We start from the raw sequence: 16,232 nt of genomic DNA, 5'->3' as shown, positions 1-16,232 counted from the left end.
AGCCAATGCGTGCAAAGTAAATCTTTTTTTTTTTTTGTTGTTTTGGGGCCATGTTTGCCTTTATAGGACAGGACAGCTGAAGACAGACAGGAAATGTTGTGAGGAGAGATCAGGGATGACGTGCAGCAAAGGGCCGAGGTCGGAGTGTAAGCCACGGGCCCCTGTGACGAGGACTATAGCCTCTGTATACTTTACATGGGGTGCACGGCATGACTGATAGGCCATCCGGCACCCCAGGTCTACAATGCTTGAATGGAATACATTTTCCAACTATTATAAGGCCTGGACAAAATGATACCAATATGCACTGTGTGATACAATGTTCCAAACAAGGGCATGAAGGGAACAAATGGGATAAGTAAACACTGTCTATCAGATGTTCTTCATGTTTTACACATTATTCTTGTTTGCAACATGTTTCTCCTGAATCCCAAAAACTTTTTTTTCACCACTAAATTGGCACCAATGAATCTGAAGGTAGCTGATAATGATGTTAAAGCACGGCCATTATATTCAAGTTTATATAACTGTAACCACAAGGTATGATGATAGCACACTATTATTATTATCCATTATGATAAATTCAGACTCTGCTTTATGTTTATTGCAATGTCCATATAATCCAATACTGATGAAATTGCTAATTATTGTGCAGCCCTAGTACCTGTATCCACTTTGACATAATGAGTGTTAAATAATATGTGGTTTGAAAATCGATTCAAATTAACATATTTGTGATATGACAGATGTTTTAAGTAAGTGTTGGTAGGAGGTGCTTTGGGCGTATTAAACAAAAAGGGTCAGGAGCTGGTCTATCAGATCTGTGCTTATATAGAAAGAGATTATATTTATTTGTTAAAGGCAAAACTTCATTCAGATATCTACTGGCTTTCACTTCATCAACACATTGATATAGTTGGAAGCTGATCGTTCTTAGTTGGTATCTGATTTTCTCTACAGCGATGCACATTTACTCTCCATCCACACTCATTAGGAGCTAATTGGGATACTTATAAGTGTTTTATACCATGGCACATAACTAGAGCACTCTCCATCTTCATTGAAATTCAGGTTCTTCTGTCGAAACGCAACAAGGGACACAATTGATCAGTAAGACTCTTAATTGTTGCCTGAGGGATCCCTGGATTAACGCCAGAAGATCTACAGGAGAGAGTCTATCACTTTGAGTGTGTCTGATGTTTTGAGGCTGCTCGGCAACAACGATGGCTTTTTAAGAGTGTCACAACAGATGTATCAGTTCACTCTATAACACATTAGGAGGCGGTTTGACGTTGCAGAAAGATTTAAAAATGTTGCAAATGTTGCTGGAAAATCATAGAAGTTGTATTTTTCCTGAACCACAGACCATTCATAATTAAAATAAAGATGCAGACAAGGTGGAAACCTATAGTGGGGGAACTGAGTGTGTGTCTGTGCGTCTGTGCGTGTGTTTCTGAGCTCACCTCTAATCCATGTCTGCTTGTGGGACTCAGGGAATTGCCCATGGCTTGCCATGCAATACTGATCCTACAAAGCAACACATCTTTCCCACTTTTTCTATTTGACCCCATTTGATCTCAACCTCAGTGTTCAATGCCTGTCTGCTTATTCACTCATATATTTACTTAATGTGCAACATCTGGACACAAAATATATCTATTATTGTACTTCATGTAAAGTCATTTACAGCTTTAGAGATTTTCGTCTTCTTAATAATCTATTTCTTCTCAGAAGTCTGTGCATTCATTGTACAATGACTGTGTAGACTTATGTTGTGTATCTTACCCTGAAGGATGGTTACACTATTAAATTGAATGTACAACAATGCGCTTCACTCTAAAAATAATATTAATTCAAGGTCTACTTACTAGCTTTTACCTGAGCTTTAACAGCATCTCAGTGATCATCATCAGCAACCAAAGTTCGCCTGTAATCACTGATAACAGCTGGAGCTTCACAGTGGGGGATGAAGTCTTAGTCTGCCTGTCTTTTAGGATGGATGTGAATCACTTCCTTGAACTTTCTTCAGCTGTCCACTGACTCCTGAAAAAATAGAAAACAATTTACACACAGAAAAATGACCTTTAAAACCGTATCTTTCAAAACAAAGGGTTTACAGTCTGGTGTGTAGGGTGGAAGTTAGAAGGGAGAATAAATGAACAGCGCCCTCTCGTGACCACTTTTAACAACTACAGGTTGTTATCGTAAAGTTAGAAAACTGTCTCGATTAGTTAGAATCTATTAATTGTTTGAGTTTGCCACGGTAAAAAAAAATGTATGCATCATATAAACTTTGATAAGTACGTGTCCAAACTGCCTTTAACTTTTCAATTGATAAAATTTAAAAAGAAAAGTTGATCAATTGTTTTAATAATTCAGAAAAAAAGGAATAGAGTCCTTATAAGAAAAAAACACCTTCCAATAGGTTTGACTAAAATAAAAAATGCTGCATTGACAGTTTGGTGTAAACACAATAGCCTAATTACTTAATTAACTTTAATCCAATGTATCATTAAAATCATGTTCATCATAAGTCAGAAGGATCGAAAATTAAACTTAAGGAACTTTACAATTTTCCAACCAGATTGATGCTAATTACTTTAATGTGGAATGATTACAGGGCGCATATAACATCCTTTTTTTTCTCCCTCTTAAGGTTTTTATAGTCATGTTTAATTAGTTTATTTACCTGCAAGTATTCACTGTTTATATCCTGTGGTTTAAAAATCAAAAAAATAATTTGCACATCTTTTTTTATCAGATAGGTGCGTAGGGTAGCAATGTGTTTTAAAAAAAAACTTACAAGTACACCGTCCAACTTGCAACTTTTGTTTTGGTTTAAACAATTTTGGCTTAAATGCAACGAAACACTGTCTGAGTTTACAAAAAAAAAAAACTTTCAATGAACTGCAAAGTTATGTTTAGGGCGTCTGCTTCTGCTCGTCTGTCTTTAGCACATACCAAATAGGTAATCTACTTGGTAATCTTCTTTGGATTTCATTGGCAGCTGGCATCCAAAAAGTTGCATTACTGCCATCTGCTGGATTTAATTATTACTCACATTCCTAAATCATCCTCAACAAACCTGTTCTCAAGAGATATTTAAACAAGCATCTCCCTCTCTCCCCACACTCCAGAATACTTTTGAAATCTCTTCTTACGAGTCTCTCTCTCTCTCCATTTCTGACATCATGTTATGTCTATGTGCTACATACTTTCTACATTTAATAACTACATGTTCAACTGTTTCTGCTAGATTGCATATCTCACAAAGACCGGATGAATCTATTTCTATTCTATCTATTTCCCTCTGAATTGAGTATAAATGTCTTCCCTTTGTCTGATTGTTCCAATATTGTTGCCATTCCTGTTTAATTTTACTCCATGTGACTCGTTTCCCCCCTGACTTAGATAATTTTGATGTTAATATCAATCCTCTCTTTCTTTACAGCTTCCTTTGCCAACCTGTCCAGCTTTTCATTTCCTGCTATACCTGAATGTGCTGGAAACCAACATGAACATTTTTACATTTCATACTGTGCAATATTTATTTTATATTTCTGCAATATTTTACATTTCATACTGTGCAATGTTTATTTTATATTTCTGCAATATTTTACATTTCATACTGTGCAATATTTATTTTATTTCATATTTCTGCAATATTTTACATTTCATACTGTGCAATATTTATTTTATATTTCTGCAATATTTTACATTTCATACTGTGCAATATTCATTTTATTTTATATTTCTGCAATATTTTACATTTCATACTGTGCAATACTTATTTTATTTTATATTTCTGCAATTTTTACATTTCATACTGTGCAATATTTATTTGATTTTATATTGCTGCAATATTTTACAATTCATACTGTGCAATATTCATTTTATTTTATATTTCTGCAATATTTTACATTTCATACTGTGCAATACTTGTTTTATTTTATATTTCTGCAATTTTTTACAATTCATACTGTGCAATATTCATTTTATTTTATATTTCTGCAATATTTTACATTTCATACTGTGCAATATTTATTTTATATTTCTGCAATATCTATTTATATTCTGTTATGCTTCTACCTTTTTTTATTTTATTGTTTTGTTGTTTTTAGCTGTGGATGCTTGTACGTGTGTGCACTTTAAGGTGAAGCCAAATAATTTCGTTGTACAATTGTATAAAGACAATAAAGACATTCTGTTCTATTCTATGAACATCACATCAGTCTCCTGTTTAACCACCTGGGAATGTGAAAACATGATTTCATATCATACATCTTGACGACTGTGAGACGATCCAAGTAGCTAAATCAAAACGTGCGTTGAAGAAGTACAACAAACACGTGGCCGGGTCACCCCTGACCCCGGCGTCACTTTTGCGTCATTTTGCCGGGAATGCTGGACCACGTGTCTCCTGCCGGCGTGCTTGTTCCTCTGCTGCGCGATTCATCACTTTTCATTCCGAAACGAGCCTGAGCAGGGAGTATACTGGCAAGATGGCGGCGCGGTGGGGAGCAGGCGAGGAGACTTTAACAGCGTGCAGTATGGATTTTTTCCCCATGGATACACTAGACGAGGTACAGAACATGTCCTTTGTTGTATTTCCTATCATGTAAGTCCACTGTTACCACCTGAGTTTGTGTGTACAGAGGCTGGACAGAGAGCATGTTGTTTGCACTGCGCATGGAAAAGTGACACGTGGATGCAACCGTAGTATTACTAGTAAAACTTCTTCATAAAGTAGTAAATGTGCTGTGCTAAATACAGACAGAAACCCCCATGTGGGCTTGTGTTTCTTTATTAGCACGGAATTAATATTTTTATGCATTTGCTTGTATGTTTTAGCTTAAGTTAATGCTACCTCGTTTGTCAGTGTGGCCGGTCTCACATGTTACCTCCTTTCTGCAAAGAGTGGTTAGAAAAATGAAGTGACAGTCTGTGTACATTAATGTTAATTAGTCCGGCATGTGTGCAGTTGCATTAAATATTCTTTAAAGAGCTTGGTAAGGTCCTATCAGGGGGGGGGTTTGTGTAGAAAAGGTGCTCTGCTTATTCATCCACACGTGTTGAAAAAAACAACACTGCAAGATGCTAGAAAGCTACCTTTTCCCACCAATTTCTACTTAATTGGAAACTGTTTACCACACCTAGTAGTGGTCAAGGTGCAGCGAGTTGATTTAGTCGAGCTGTGGTTGCTTCACAGGCTCATTGCCAACTCAATGCAGTAAACTGTCATCAGTGATGCTGCACATGAACTATGAAACTTATTTATATTTTTAACACCTGCTGCCAATCAAGACACCTGTGTGATCATTTAGTTTGAAAGTGCAAGTTTTCATTCAAGTCGACTGTGTGTGTGTGTGTGTGTGTGTGTGTGTATTATCCACATGTGGTTTGGTCGTGTTGAATCACATGTAGGGCTTCGCACATGCGCACAAGTTGCAATCAATCAAGTCTGATTACACACTCTTCAATACAGTCAGTGTTCGACCCGATCTGTGTTTTTTTTTTTTTTCAGCACTTTTGGGGGGTGTGTGATTGCATTCTGTATTTGTGAACTGGTGTGTTAGTTTTTAAAGTAAAGGACAGGAGTACACAGATAAAGGGCCCCGCCCGGGTTTGTTGTAGTTCAACACGTGGGCGTCCAAAAAGGGAGAGCGACATACTGCCTCCCTTTTGGACGGGGTGAGGCAAGGATCAAACATGTCTGCGCACTGTGTGTGTGTGTGTGTGTGCGTGTGTAGACAGAAACACGTGGTTCTCTGGAGGAAAACTACTGAGTTTTCAGATGAATGTGCACAACTTTATCAGTGATGTTTGACCTTGTAGGTGCAGGGATGGGGCAACTTTGGTCACAGCAAGGGGCCACATTCATTTAATTCTCACTGCCAGAGGGCCAAAGTGTAGGACGCAAAAAACGATTGCAGTCAATAATGTCTCAAATTTAACTCAACATATACCAGTGATCAAATATTATTATGGACATATTTCTGGTTTTCATGATTTCATGGCAGATTTTGTCATGTTTTTCGTCATGTTTCCAATTAATTGATGTGTAAAAATTGACCCGAGGGCCACGTTGAGGGTTGGTGGGGGGCCGCCAGTTGCCCACCCCTGTTGTAGGGAGACCTATGTGCTGTACTAACTGAAGATTCAAACCTGTAGGGAACATCACATGGTATTTAATACTTTGAACATTTCAAGTTAGTGTCAAATATTGAAAAAATAAATTTAAAATGTCATTTTTTATTTCTAATATTTGCTAATTATTAACAATGTTGTCAATTTAAGTTTTGCTGTCATTTGGCAGTGTGTTTAGTAAAACCCACATTTCTTGTAATTGTTGTTATAGTTATTAACTTGTGTTAAAAACTGACTTGCAAACAAGACCCGCTTAACCAACAGAACCCCTCTGTTCATGTTCTTGTATATTACCCAGTGTTGGAAAATGCCTCGAGCATTTTTCTTTTCTTCTTGGAGCTGGAACTCAAAACATGCGCCCCCTGTTGCCCTCTGGGGTTTCCTTTTTCTTGACTCTCTTTTTCAAACGCCTGACTTGGCTCAGGACTGCACCCATCCCGAAAACAAAACACATAAACTAGACTGAACCATTTCTAGCTTCAACAAAATAACATTTTGTGTTTGACAAAGAAGAACATAATGTCTAAAGCAGCTGGGCAAACCTTTTTTAAAAGAAGGGCGATGAAACAAAAGCAGCGACATCTGTCACTGTATAACTGCATATTTGAGATGCACGTATGTAAACGGACTTGAGCTTGTAGAGTACTTTTCCCGTCTAAGGGATTTGACACTGCAGGTCCGTCCTACCCATTAACCCCCTGATGGCAGAGGCTGCTTTGTAAAGTGGCCATCAGTATTAACTAATCCATTCATAAACATTCACACGCTGCTAACGTAGCAGCAGGATCAACTTGGGGTTAACTCTCTTGCCCAAGGCCGGATCGGAGCTGGGGATCAAACCCAGGCCTTCCGGTTGAGAGACAGCCGACTTCACCGCTGACCCACAGTCACCCCAATCTACACGCGTATATACTGTGTATCTGATTGAAAATAAAGCCAGGATGTTTCAGACTCAATCGGCTCATTGGAGAATGAAGTGCGCAGAAAGCTGACACTTAGTTTTATGCATTTCCAGTTAGAACTGTTTGTCCTCGTCCATTTTGCTTGTTGTTGATTAATATCAGAGACGATGACTTTGGCTAAGTGTCAGTGCAAAAACCGGTTTATCTGGCCACAAGTGGATCACTGTGTACACTTTTCCCTTTTCCCTCTTTAATCACTTGTTTACCCTGTTCTTTACTTTGAGCTGATGTAACCGCTGCCTTCTCCATAAGTGGGAATCAATAAACCCCCGTCTTATCTCTAATCTTACAATTATGTACTTGTGCATCGAGTTTTCAACTGAATCATGAATTTAGTTTTGACTGTATTTAGCCAAATAAATCTGAAGTGTGTTTTTGTCTCTAGACTGATGGCCTGAGCCCTGGAGAAACTCTGGAGGCCCTGCAGAGCTGCTTGGACCCCTCTATACTTTCAATGTTTGAGGACGCGCCTACGATAGAGGCAAGACTGATCTAAAATGATGGACATGATGATGATGATGATCAGTAATCTTAGACATTTAAGAGGTGTCTAAATTCTGTGTGTTTATTTTAGACTAAAGGACTAGACGAGGAAAGTGAAGCCACGCTGCTAACCGCCCTGACTGAGATCCTCGACAATGTGGACGACGAGAACCTGTCCCCATTTGACACACTGCCCGACGCAGACCTGTTGTCGGGTCAGAAGGGCAGGGAACACTCTCCGGTTAGTGCCCACCTGTCACGCATAACTCTTAAAGTGCTCCTCGCTGGTTCCTGTTCTCGACATCCACCATCTGGTTTTTGTGCTCGGGGGAGAGAGAGTGAAAGGGGGTAGAAGGACAGCCTGCTGTTCTCTGTGGATCTCAAACACACTTCTTTTTTTTTTGGGACAATGGATGTTTTAAGTTTCATTATTGGGTTTATGAACAAGTACATCGACACATACGAGGAGTTTGAATTCTCCTATAAATTGATTGATTTTAAATTTGGGGTTTGAAAAAGCTGATGGTCTCGTTTGGATAATTATTCCAAAGGTTAATTCAGAGATCGAACCATAGGACAAGCAGCTATTGGGCGGTTATCACTCAGCATGAGCATCAACTGCAGCACAAATATTGTAGGCTGCTGATGTTGAGCATTGCTGGACGAGTTTAGCTTTTTAATATTAAAGCACTAGCTAACACTTCAGGAGAGTTTTTTTTTTTTTTTTTTTTTGCAGTAATGGCTTCAGGGGTAAGTGGTGTCTTCTCAGCTGAAGTTATGCGTATGCTGACTACTATGTTTATATGGATTGTAGAGCAGTTTGTAAACCAGTGTGACCATTTAACATGAACGCTTCCACTCAAATTAAATGATCTCTTTAGGTCTTATTCTTTGGAAGGTTTATTTTAAATCAGATTTGTGTGGCTGCTTGGTGAGACTATTACTTTGTCATACATTTGAAGCCAAATTTCCATTAGCTTGAAGTCTACAAACATTACAAAGAGATAACTTTTGTTAATTTTCTACTCTTTAGCTCAGGAGACTGCTGTGCCTGTCCCGTTCTCCTCCAGAGAAAGACACATTCTGTAACACGAGATCCCTATCTACTGGGAAGGTAGGTTTTTGCACTTTAAAATGGAAAGTATTTAAAGGTTTTCATTAAACAGCTTTTTAAATTAAATTATTCATTCGTCTGTCTGTATCCAGAGTATTCCCAGGATACTTGCAGACTCTCTCCAGAGAAGTGACGGGGAGGAGGAGGAAGACGGCTCTTTCACTCTGAGCCCAGTGAGCCACGATTCATCTCCTGACGGAGACCTGCTGGATTGGAAAAGTCTCACCCTGCCACTCCCCATCACCTTGGAGCAGGAGGATGAAGATGGCATTCCCGTGTGCCTGGGGGACTTGGTCAGGCACATGCACCCGTACTGTATGACCTTTTGTGTGGAGAATGACGAAGGGGAACAGATGTTGCCCGAAGGAGGCATCTTACTTGAAGTTGTTGACCAGGGTGAAAATGGAGAACCTATCCTGGCCATCCCAGACATGGATCTCCCAGCCTCTCTTGCACTAAAAGAGCAGAAGGATTCAGAGGAAGCAGAGGAAGTTGCCTCTGACACTTCAGAGCATATAGTAGTTGATGATGAAGATGTAACGGTCACAGAGTATCCAGTAAAAGGTGCAACCCCTGTGACACCAGGCCTTACAGATGAAATGATTGTTAAAAGACAGAAAGAAGAGATTAAAGAGAAAAGCCCCTCCAAGAGGAAAAAGAAGAAGAAAAGCAAGGAGCAGCCTCAATCTAAACCTGTGGAAGGAAGAGTCCTTAGGAGTGGTAGAGTAAGAAACACAGCACAGGAGCTGCCCAAAAAACTTGAAAAAAAGATGGTGAAAGAAGTAAAGAAGCAAAGAATCCCAAAGGTTCCTCCTGCCCCGACTCAAACTCCTTCCTCTAAAGAACCTAAGAAACTAAATGCATGCCAAACTGAAGTTGCCACTACAAAACCTTTGCCTGTAATGAAAATACAAGTTGCCACATCTGAAGTGTCCCAAAAAAAGGAACCTGCCTTGTCAGATGCTAGCCCCGAGATGAATCAATCCAAGAGTTCACCCGCAGTGCTGAGCTCCAAACAACCGGAAGAAATGCCCGAACAGCCGGCAAAGACCCCTGAGAAGCTTGAAGACTCGTCAGTAGCTCCCTCTGCCTTCGCCCCCCCAGTGCCTGCAGAGAGCGCCACAGCTGCCCCTGGTGTCGCAGCACACCCCGTGACACCGCCTGTAAGCGAGGCCCCCGCTCCTGTGTCCCCTGCAGTCCCAGAGCCGAAGCCCAAATCCCTCAGTCTGGCTGAGTACAGGCGGCTGCGGCAGCAGAAGAAGCCGGCCCCAGTGGAGAAACAGGACGACAACAGCACCAAGTGGCCGAGCCTCCCCGAGCCTCCCAAAGAGCTTCCCCCTATCCCCTGCCTGCCGGACCCCAGCCCCAAAGATCCTCGACGGCCAAACGTACAAGCAGCAAAGAAAGAAGTAGAGGAGGTCAGACCTGCCTGGCAGCCAAGGGGCCCGTGTGCACCGCCTACTCCTGAGGCTCTGTTGGTGCCACCTGCCTACATGGTGGCCTCATCCAGCAAGGCTTCAGCAGCTCCATCTGTTTCTAAACCCCGGCAAACAGCTGATGAACCGAAACCTTCTCCACCTCAAAACCCCTCGCCTCCTGCTGCTATTTCAGTGAAGAATGTATCTGCACAGCCCCAATCCACTGCTCACCCTGCAGCACTTTGTGCGCCCCAGAGCTCTGAGTCTCCAGCTTCCCCATCAGATGCAAAATGTTTACCTGCACTTTCAAGGGGAAATTGTGGAGTAGCTGAAAGGCCCACATCTCAACCTGCAGAAGTCACTAAAACCTCTCCCAAAACCACTACAGAGGCGATGAAACCCATCGCTGCCACTGTGCCTGCGCCCAGGAAGATCACGGTTGTTTTCCCAAAGGTGCCCGTGGTCACTGCTCCTCCCTCAATAAAGAGCAGCCCCTCATCTGTCAGCATGGCCACCAAACCCACAGCGGACGGTACGAAGCTCCTTTCCCCTCCTGCTAATCATCCCTCAGAACCCAGAAGTCTAAAGATCTCTAAACCTGTTGTGCTTGAAAATAAAGAGAAACCCACTACAGCACTGAAATCTCAAAGCGCTAAGAGCTCCACACAGGAGCTGATAGAGGCCTTCACCAGTGAGATAGGTGAGTTCTAAGATGTTTGCATTTCTTTGCTGTGTGAAAGATGTCATGTAATGGACCCACATGCACACTAAATGAATTGACAGATTAGCAACTAATATTTATATACAAAAACCCTCATCAGCGTCCTATGTTTACAACTTCTACTTTTATTTGATCCGCTCTTGATATTTGATAAAATAAAAAAACTCCATTGTTTTTAAGGAAAGATGTCTCTTGTTAATGCAGTTACTCAAATGACATGTAGTTTGACAGGATAATTCAAACAGTATTGCCCCTCTGTACATTTATTTTGTAATCTTCCTACACCCGTCCGTCAGCTCTTTCAATTCAGCTTTAATCCTGATTATTCAGTCTTTTTTATTCCTATAATTCTCGCTGTAGTGTAATTGTAAACAAGCTCTCGTGTATTGGAGTGTGTAATCGGCCATCATGCATTGATTAAATAATGCTTAAACAGCACCATTTTATTGTGTTTTATATTATGACAATTAAGAAAAAAATGGTGCATTTTTGTAGGAATCGAAGCTGCTGATCTGACGAGCTTGCTGGAGCAGTTTGAGGAAACCCAAGGTAATAAGAGACTTTTAATTTGTGACATATTTTTCACACTCGAGAAGAACTTCATGACATACTGTTAGTGCTGGCACAAAGATGCTTGCACAGCCTAGTGGGTCACTGGGTTATGTATTGAGCTAAATGCAGTCAGTGTCAGTTTTTGTGGTTTTGCAATGGTGAGCATGCAACAGTAAAATATGTTATCAGCAGCAGGTTAATGAGCAGAACGACCTTAATGGAAGTCTTCAGGGGAATAGAAATCTGTGTGAAGTTATAATTCTGGCCGACAGTGACCCACAGAACAAATACATTATCAGGGCTTAGGTGTATATATTTACTGCTTATCGGAGCATATTCAACATTCAGAGGTTGGGGGACTTCTGACTGTTAAATGGCTTTTTATCTGCTGAAATGTTCCCCTTTAAGAGATGTGAGCAGCGGGGGGGCAGAGAAGCTGCTTTGTGCTCTCGTCTGCTCAGCTGCTGGAATTCTGCCCCGTCCGCAAATCCATTTAACCCTCACTCTGCTGTCTTTGTTTGAGCGGCTGTGCAAGGCCCTTCTGTAACAAGTGACTGGACTCTGTATGAGCATTGGTTATGTCAGTGTCCCTTTTATTGAACACTCATATCGAGTACTAAAGCTAACTTAGCTGCTGGCCATTTAGAGATTTTTCTATTGGAAAACACACAAAATGAGTTCTTTAAAACCTGGCATGCTGCATGTCGGACAGTTTATATTACATCATTCCAGGCCAAATATTAATGTACACTATCTTCATTGGTTTTGTTCTTCCCTGTGCCGTTGCACTCACTGCCTTGTTCCTTCTCTCTTCAGCCAAAGAGGAGAAATGTGTGCCGGAGGTCTCTGGTAGAGCAGCAGCTGTAGGAAACTCTAGGTGAGTTACCCTACAGCCGACAAGCTGCTCAGTGCGAGTGATGGCAAACCCCTGAGAGAGCTGAACATGTGTGTGTGTGTGTGTGTGTGTTGGTGTGTTTGAAGGTGATGCACAATCACCTTTTGCCAAGACCTACCGAGAACCCTGCTTTTGTCTGGCCAAGTTAATGGCTCCTGGTACAAGTTTGGGCATCCTGGTCTAATGTTGGTTTTTTTTGTCTTCACTGGCTGTGGCCTTTTCTCAAGACTAAGGTAAGAGTATTTCCCCCGTGATGTACTGACAGACTCTTGTGCTACTTTTCAGCGTTGAGGTGGCTCCAGAGAAAACAGTTGTGGAGCGCCTGAGGGCTAACGACCTCTCAAGCACAGCAGGTAACTTAAGACTTTAGGCCTGAAGATTAACCCATTAATATATTAACATATTACCTCCTGTGTCAAGTCCAGTTGTTGGAGAGGATGTGCAAAAGAGAGAAAAAATGATACATGTTTTTTTTAGTGTCCAATGTTCATTCTGGAAAGAGTTTGAAAAAGCTTAAATTTATCATTTAGTTAAATAAACATCTGGAACCAGAACATTTCCAAGGAAGTGACATACAGAAATAAACTAGATCGACCCCAAATACAGACTTTAGTGTCTTTCTAGCTATAATAATGTAACTTCTTTATTTTTTCTTAGTTGCTAATTTTATTGCTATAATCATTGTCTTATAGCATATGTTGATCAAAGATATTTATGAATCTCCCTCTGCTTCAGCTCTGACTCCTCCAGCCACTCCTCCCCACCAGATGTGGAAGCCCCTGGCCCCTGTGGCCCTGCTGGGGAAGAGCAAGGCGGCAGAGGCCTCAAAGTCCAGCCCCTCCAAGATCATCCAGATAGAAGCCCGGCCTCTGCCCTCAGTCAGGTCCCGCAGCAAACCCACTCCAGCTGCTGCTGCCGTCTCCCCAGAAGTGGCCTGCATGGACCATGACTACTGCCTTCCCTACAAAGGCGCTTCAAACAGTGAGGCAGGCAAGCGCTGGAATGTCAAGCAGCAGTCGTTCATCACCATTAAACCAATCACTACACAAGCGCCACCAGCTGTCCCAGTGTCATCTGCCCAGGCTAACATGAACGCTGTGGCCGCAAGCAAACCCCAAGATTTAACTCGCACGGAGCCCCTAGATCACAGGACTGATGAGATGGAGAGAAGCTCTGTTCTGGAGACTCCTGATGCTTCGCCTTCTCATCCGGAGACCGATGGCACTTTCAAAGAGGGAAGCCCCAGGAGTGGACCTTACGGAAGGTCTTACCGCCGACACACTGCTTCTCGCTCGCCCAGCCCCAGAGCGAGTCGCAACGAGAGGACCGGAGGCTGGTCAAGAAAAAGATCCCGCCGCTCTCCAAGCCCCATGTCAAGTGGTTCAGAGTCAGACTCCCAGTCCTCCAGATCTCGGTCTAGATCCCGATCTCCCTCTAAGAAAAGGTTCGGCCCACAGTCGAAATATTTGACTGCCACACATTTCTGTTATGAATTCCCTTCTTTCTTACTTAAAATCCGTAATTCTTCTTAAGGTATCGCTCTCGCCATCGAGACAGAAGCTCCAGCTCCTCTTCCCGTTCCTCCTCTGGGTCCTCTCCCTCTGTGTCCCGCTCCCCGCCCAGAAGGCGGAGGTACTCTTATTCTTCCTCCCGTTCTGGCTCTTGGAGTTGCTCCAGGTCACGTTCTCGATCTCCTCAGAGGCGAGCACAGTGGAATAGGAGCAGAAGATTGCACAGGTACAGAGAATCATGCTTGCCAATAACTGAATTTAAGAAGCTCTTAAACTTGTACAAATTATACTTTGAAGAGAAATAACTCACAGATTTATCTTGTTTTCCTCAGTCCCATGCAGAGGCCCCAATTTGGCACAAACACGAATGTGGAAGAGGTGAAGAGATGCAAGGAGAAAGCCATTGTAAGTGGACGTTCTTAAAAGTAAACGGGTCTTCAAGCAAATATAGTAAACATATTTAAATGTGACTTACGTGATGGACGACTTTTTTTTTCTCTCAGGAGGAGCGTCGTGTTGTTTACGTTGGTCGAATTCGGGGAACGATGACTCAGAAAGAACTTCAGGAGCGCTTCTCTCTGTTTGGGGAGATTGAAGAATGCACCCTGCACTTTAGAGATCAGGGGTGAGTAGACATAGAGCTAGTGTTGCACATGCTTATGTTTCTTTTTATTGCTTGCTCTTTTACATTGACATGCTTACTAAATGCACTGTCTTTGAACCTTTTTGGTCTTTTTCCGTGACCTCTTAGGCCAAGCTACAGTGCTAAAACAAATCGGCTTGTTCATAACTGGAGCCTCCTGGCATCCCTCCCAGTTTGCTCTTTTAAATGCAAGTCACAGCTCCAATCCAAGAGCAAGATTTAACAAGACCTTAAACACAAGACCTCACAAGCCAAATTAAAGATAAACTCAGGCTAATGTTTTTTTCTTATCTGTCGCAGGGACAACTACGGCTTTGTGACCTATTATGACACCAAGGATGCTTTCACGGCCATCGAGAATGGAAGCAAGCTGCGCAAACCCGATGAGCTGCCGTTTGACCTCTGTTTTGGTGGAAGGAGACAGTTCTGCCAGACCAGCTACGCTGACCTAGGTAAGAATAAATCCACACCTCACAACATGCATACAGATTGAATTAGCCTATCTAATGTCTTGTTAGCAGGCAATGAAGACAGTTCATGTCCTCTGTTGATTTTGTCAATACGGAGGTGTTTTTGACCTGACCTATTTTTAGTGACACGATACATTGTAAACAATTTCCACATGATCCGTGTTGTTGATGTTCTTCACTCTTTCTGACTAAAGATGAAGTTTGAAAGACAACTAGTCAAAACAAGTTATGTGTTCTCTTCTCCAGAATTATATTTCTTTAAGCTTGGTCATCATATAGGGAAATCAAATTTTACCCAAAAATATTTGTAATGTTTTTTACATTCTGGTTTATTGCTTCGTGCTTGATTATTCAAATATTCTGGCAAAAACAAATTCCATCAGTTGCCAACATTTATTTTCTCCTTTAACCTAAATGATGTTACCCTGCAGTAAATTCTGCAGTCTTTGTCCCTTTTTTGTAAATGCCTCACTGACTATATCTGACCTTATCTTTACAGATTCAAATAGAGAGTACGATCCATATCAGGGGAAAGTCAAGTGTCAAACACTCGACTTCGACACTTTACTGAAGCAAGCCCAGCAGAATCTGAAGAGGTAACAGGAGGCCTGCAGCAGGAATCAGCTGACACTTACCTCAGAGCCAACGGTTGGCTCCTCACCTGCAACACTGTCATTACTTTTTAGTTGTTGCATACATTTTGCATTTGTTTTTGTTTGTTTTATATTGTTTCTGCAAGCTACCACCTTCTATTGAAGTGAAGATTTGTAATGAAAGTAGTAAAAGAAAAAAAATGGAATAATGGAGATTATTAATTTTTTAAAAAGTTTATTTAAATGTAAAATTCAATTTGAATTGTATGGAAAATCATTTTTAAAAAAGGGGGAAAGCATGTCAACTGGAACTCCCTTATTATTGGGAGAGGTTGTAATACATTATGCAAATGTACTGCGAACCTAAATAAAATGAAAAATACTTCATTGTGTTTGTTTTGTCTTGATTCTTCTGGGTTAATTACATTTTCATTAATTTTTCAGTGACTTATCTTGTACCAGCTTTTATTTGACAGAGGTTATAGACTGTTTTCAAGTAAGGAATTTGAAAGGGAAAAGTTTTTTAAAGAATAATAGTATAGTTGTGCCTTTTTAGTGTCATGGTTCTGTTTTTCTAAGATTTTCACAAAGGTGACATATTTCCTTTACAAAGGATCAGTCAATCACATCTTTCTGCCAGACAGCATACAAAATATTGGAACATTGGAAAAAACAAACATAAGTGGTATGCACTATGCATTTCTATTACACCTGTTTACCTTG

General features: G+C 41.2%; 1 protein-coding gene and 1 non-coding gene across 2 annotated transcripts; both read left to right on the top strand.

Moving 5' to 3' along the window:
* Nucleotides 1–4,426: 4,426 nt before the first annotated feature.
* Nucleotides 4,427–15,896, top strand: pprc1 (PPARG related coactivator 1). The gene is made up of 14 exons (XM_061039725.1): nucleotides 4,427–4,583; nucleotides 7,495–7,590; nucleotides 7,684–7,833; nucleotides 8,626–8,706; nucleotides 8,799–10,824; nucleotides 11,341–11,394; nucleotides 12,214–12,274; nucleotides 12,578–12,645; nucleotides 13,028–13,736; nucleotides 13,826–14,029; nucleotides 14,136–14,208; nucleotides 14,307–14,428; nucleotides 14,747–14,898; nucleotides 15,416–15,896. Exons 1-14 carry the CDS (start codon nucleotides 4,503–4,505, stop codon nucleotides 15,514–15,516), a joined length of 3,978 nt encoding a protein of 1,325 aa, XP_060895708.1. The 5' UTR covers nucleotides 4,427–4,502; the 3' UTR covers nucleotides 15,517–15,896.
* Nucleotides 14,509–14,647, top strand: LOC132976241 (small nucleolar RNA SNORA50). Its single transcript, XR_009673393.1, has one exon. It is a non-coding gene; the product is annotated as a small nucleolar RNA SNORA50 (small nucleolar RNA).
* Nucleotides 15,897–16,232: the final 336 nt, after the last annotated feature.

Source organism: Labrus mixtus, chromosome 6 (assembly GCF_963584025.1).
Source record: "Labrus mixtus chromosome 6, fLabMix1.1, whole genome shotgun sequence".
Lineage (NCBI taxonomy): Eukaryota > Metazoa > Chordata > Actinopteri > Labriformes > Labridae > Labrus > Labrus mixtus.
This window is presented reverse-complemented; position numbering and strand designations above follow the sequence as displayed.

Coding starts and splice junctions, on each gene's coding strand:
- pprc1 (XM_061039725.1), top strand. CDS start 4,503: ATGGCGGCGCGGTGGGGAGCAGGCGAGGAGACTTTAACAGCGTGCAGT. Junction 10,825..11,340: donor GGCCTTCACCAGTGAGATAG/GTGAGTTCTAAG, acceptor GCATTTTTGTAG/GAATCGAAGCTGCTGATCTG. Junction 14,209..14,306: donor GATGCAAGGAGAAAGCCATT/GTAAGTGGACGT, acceptor TTTTTCTCTCAG/GAGGAGCGTCGTGTTGTTTA.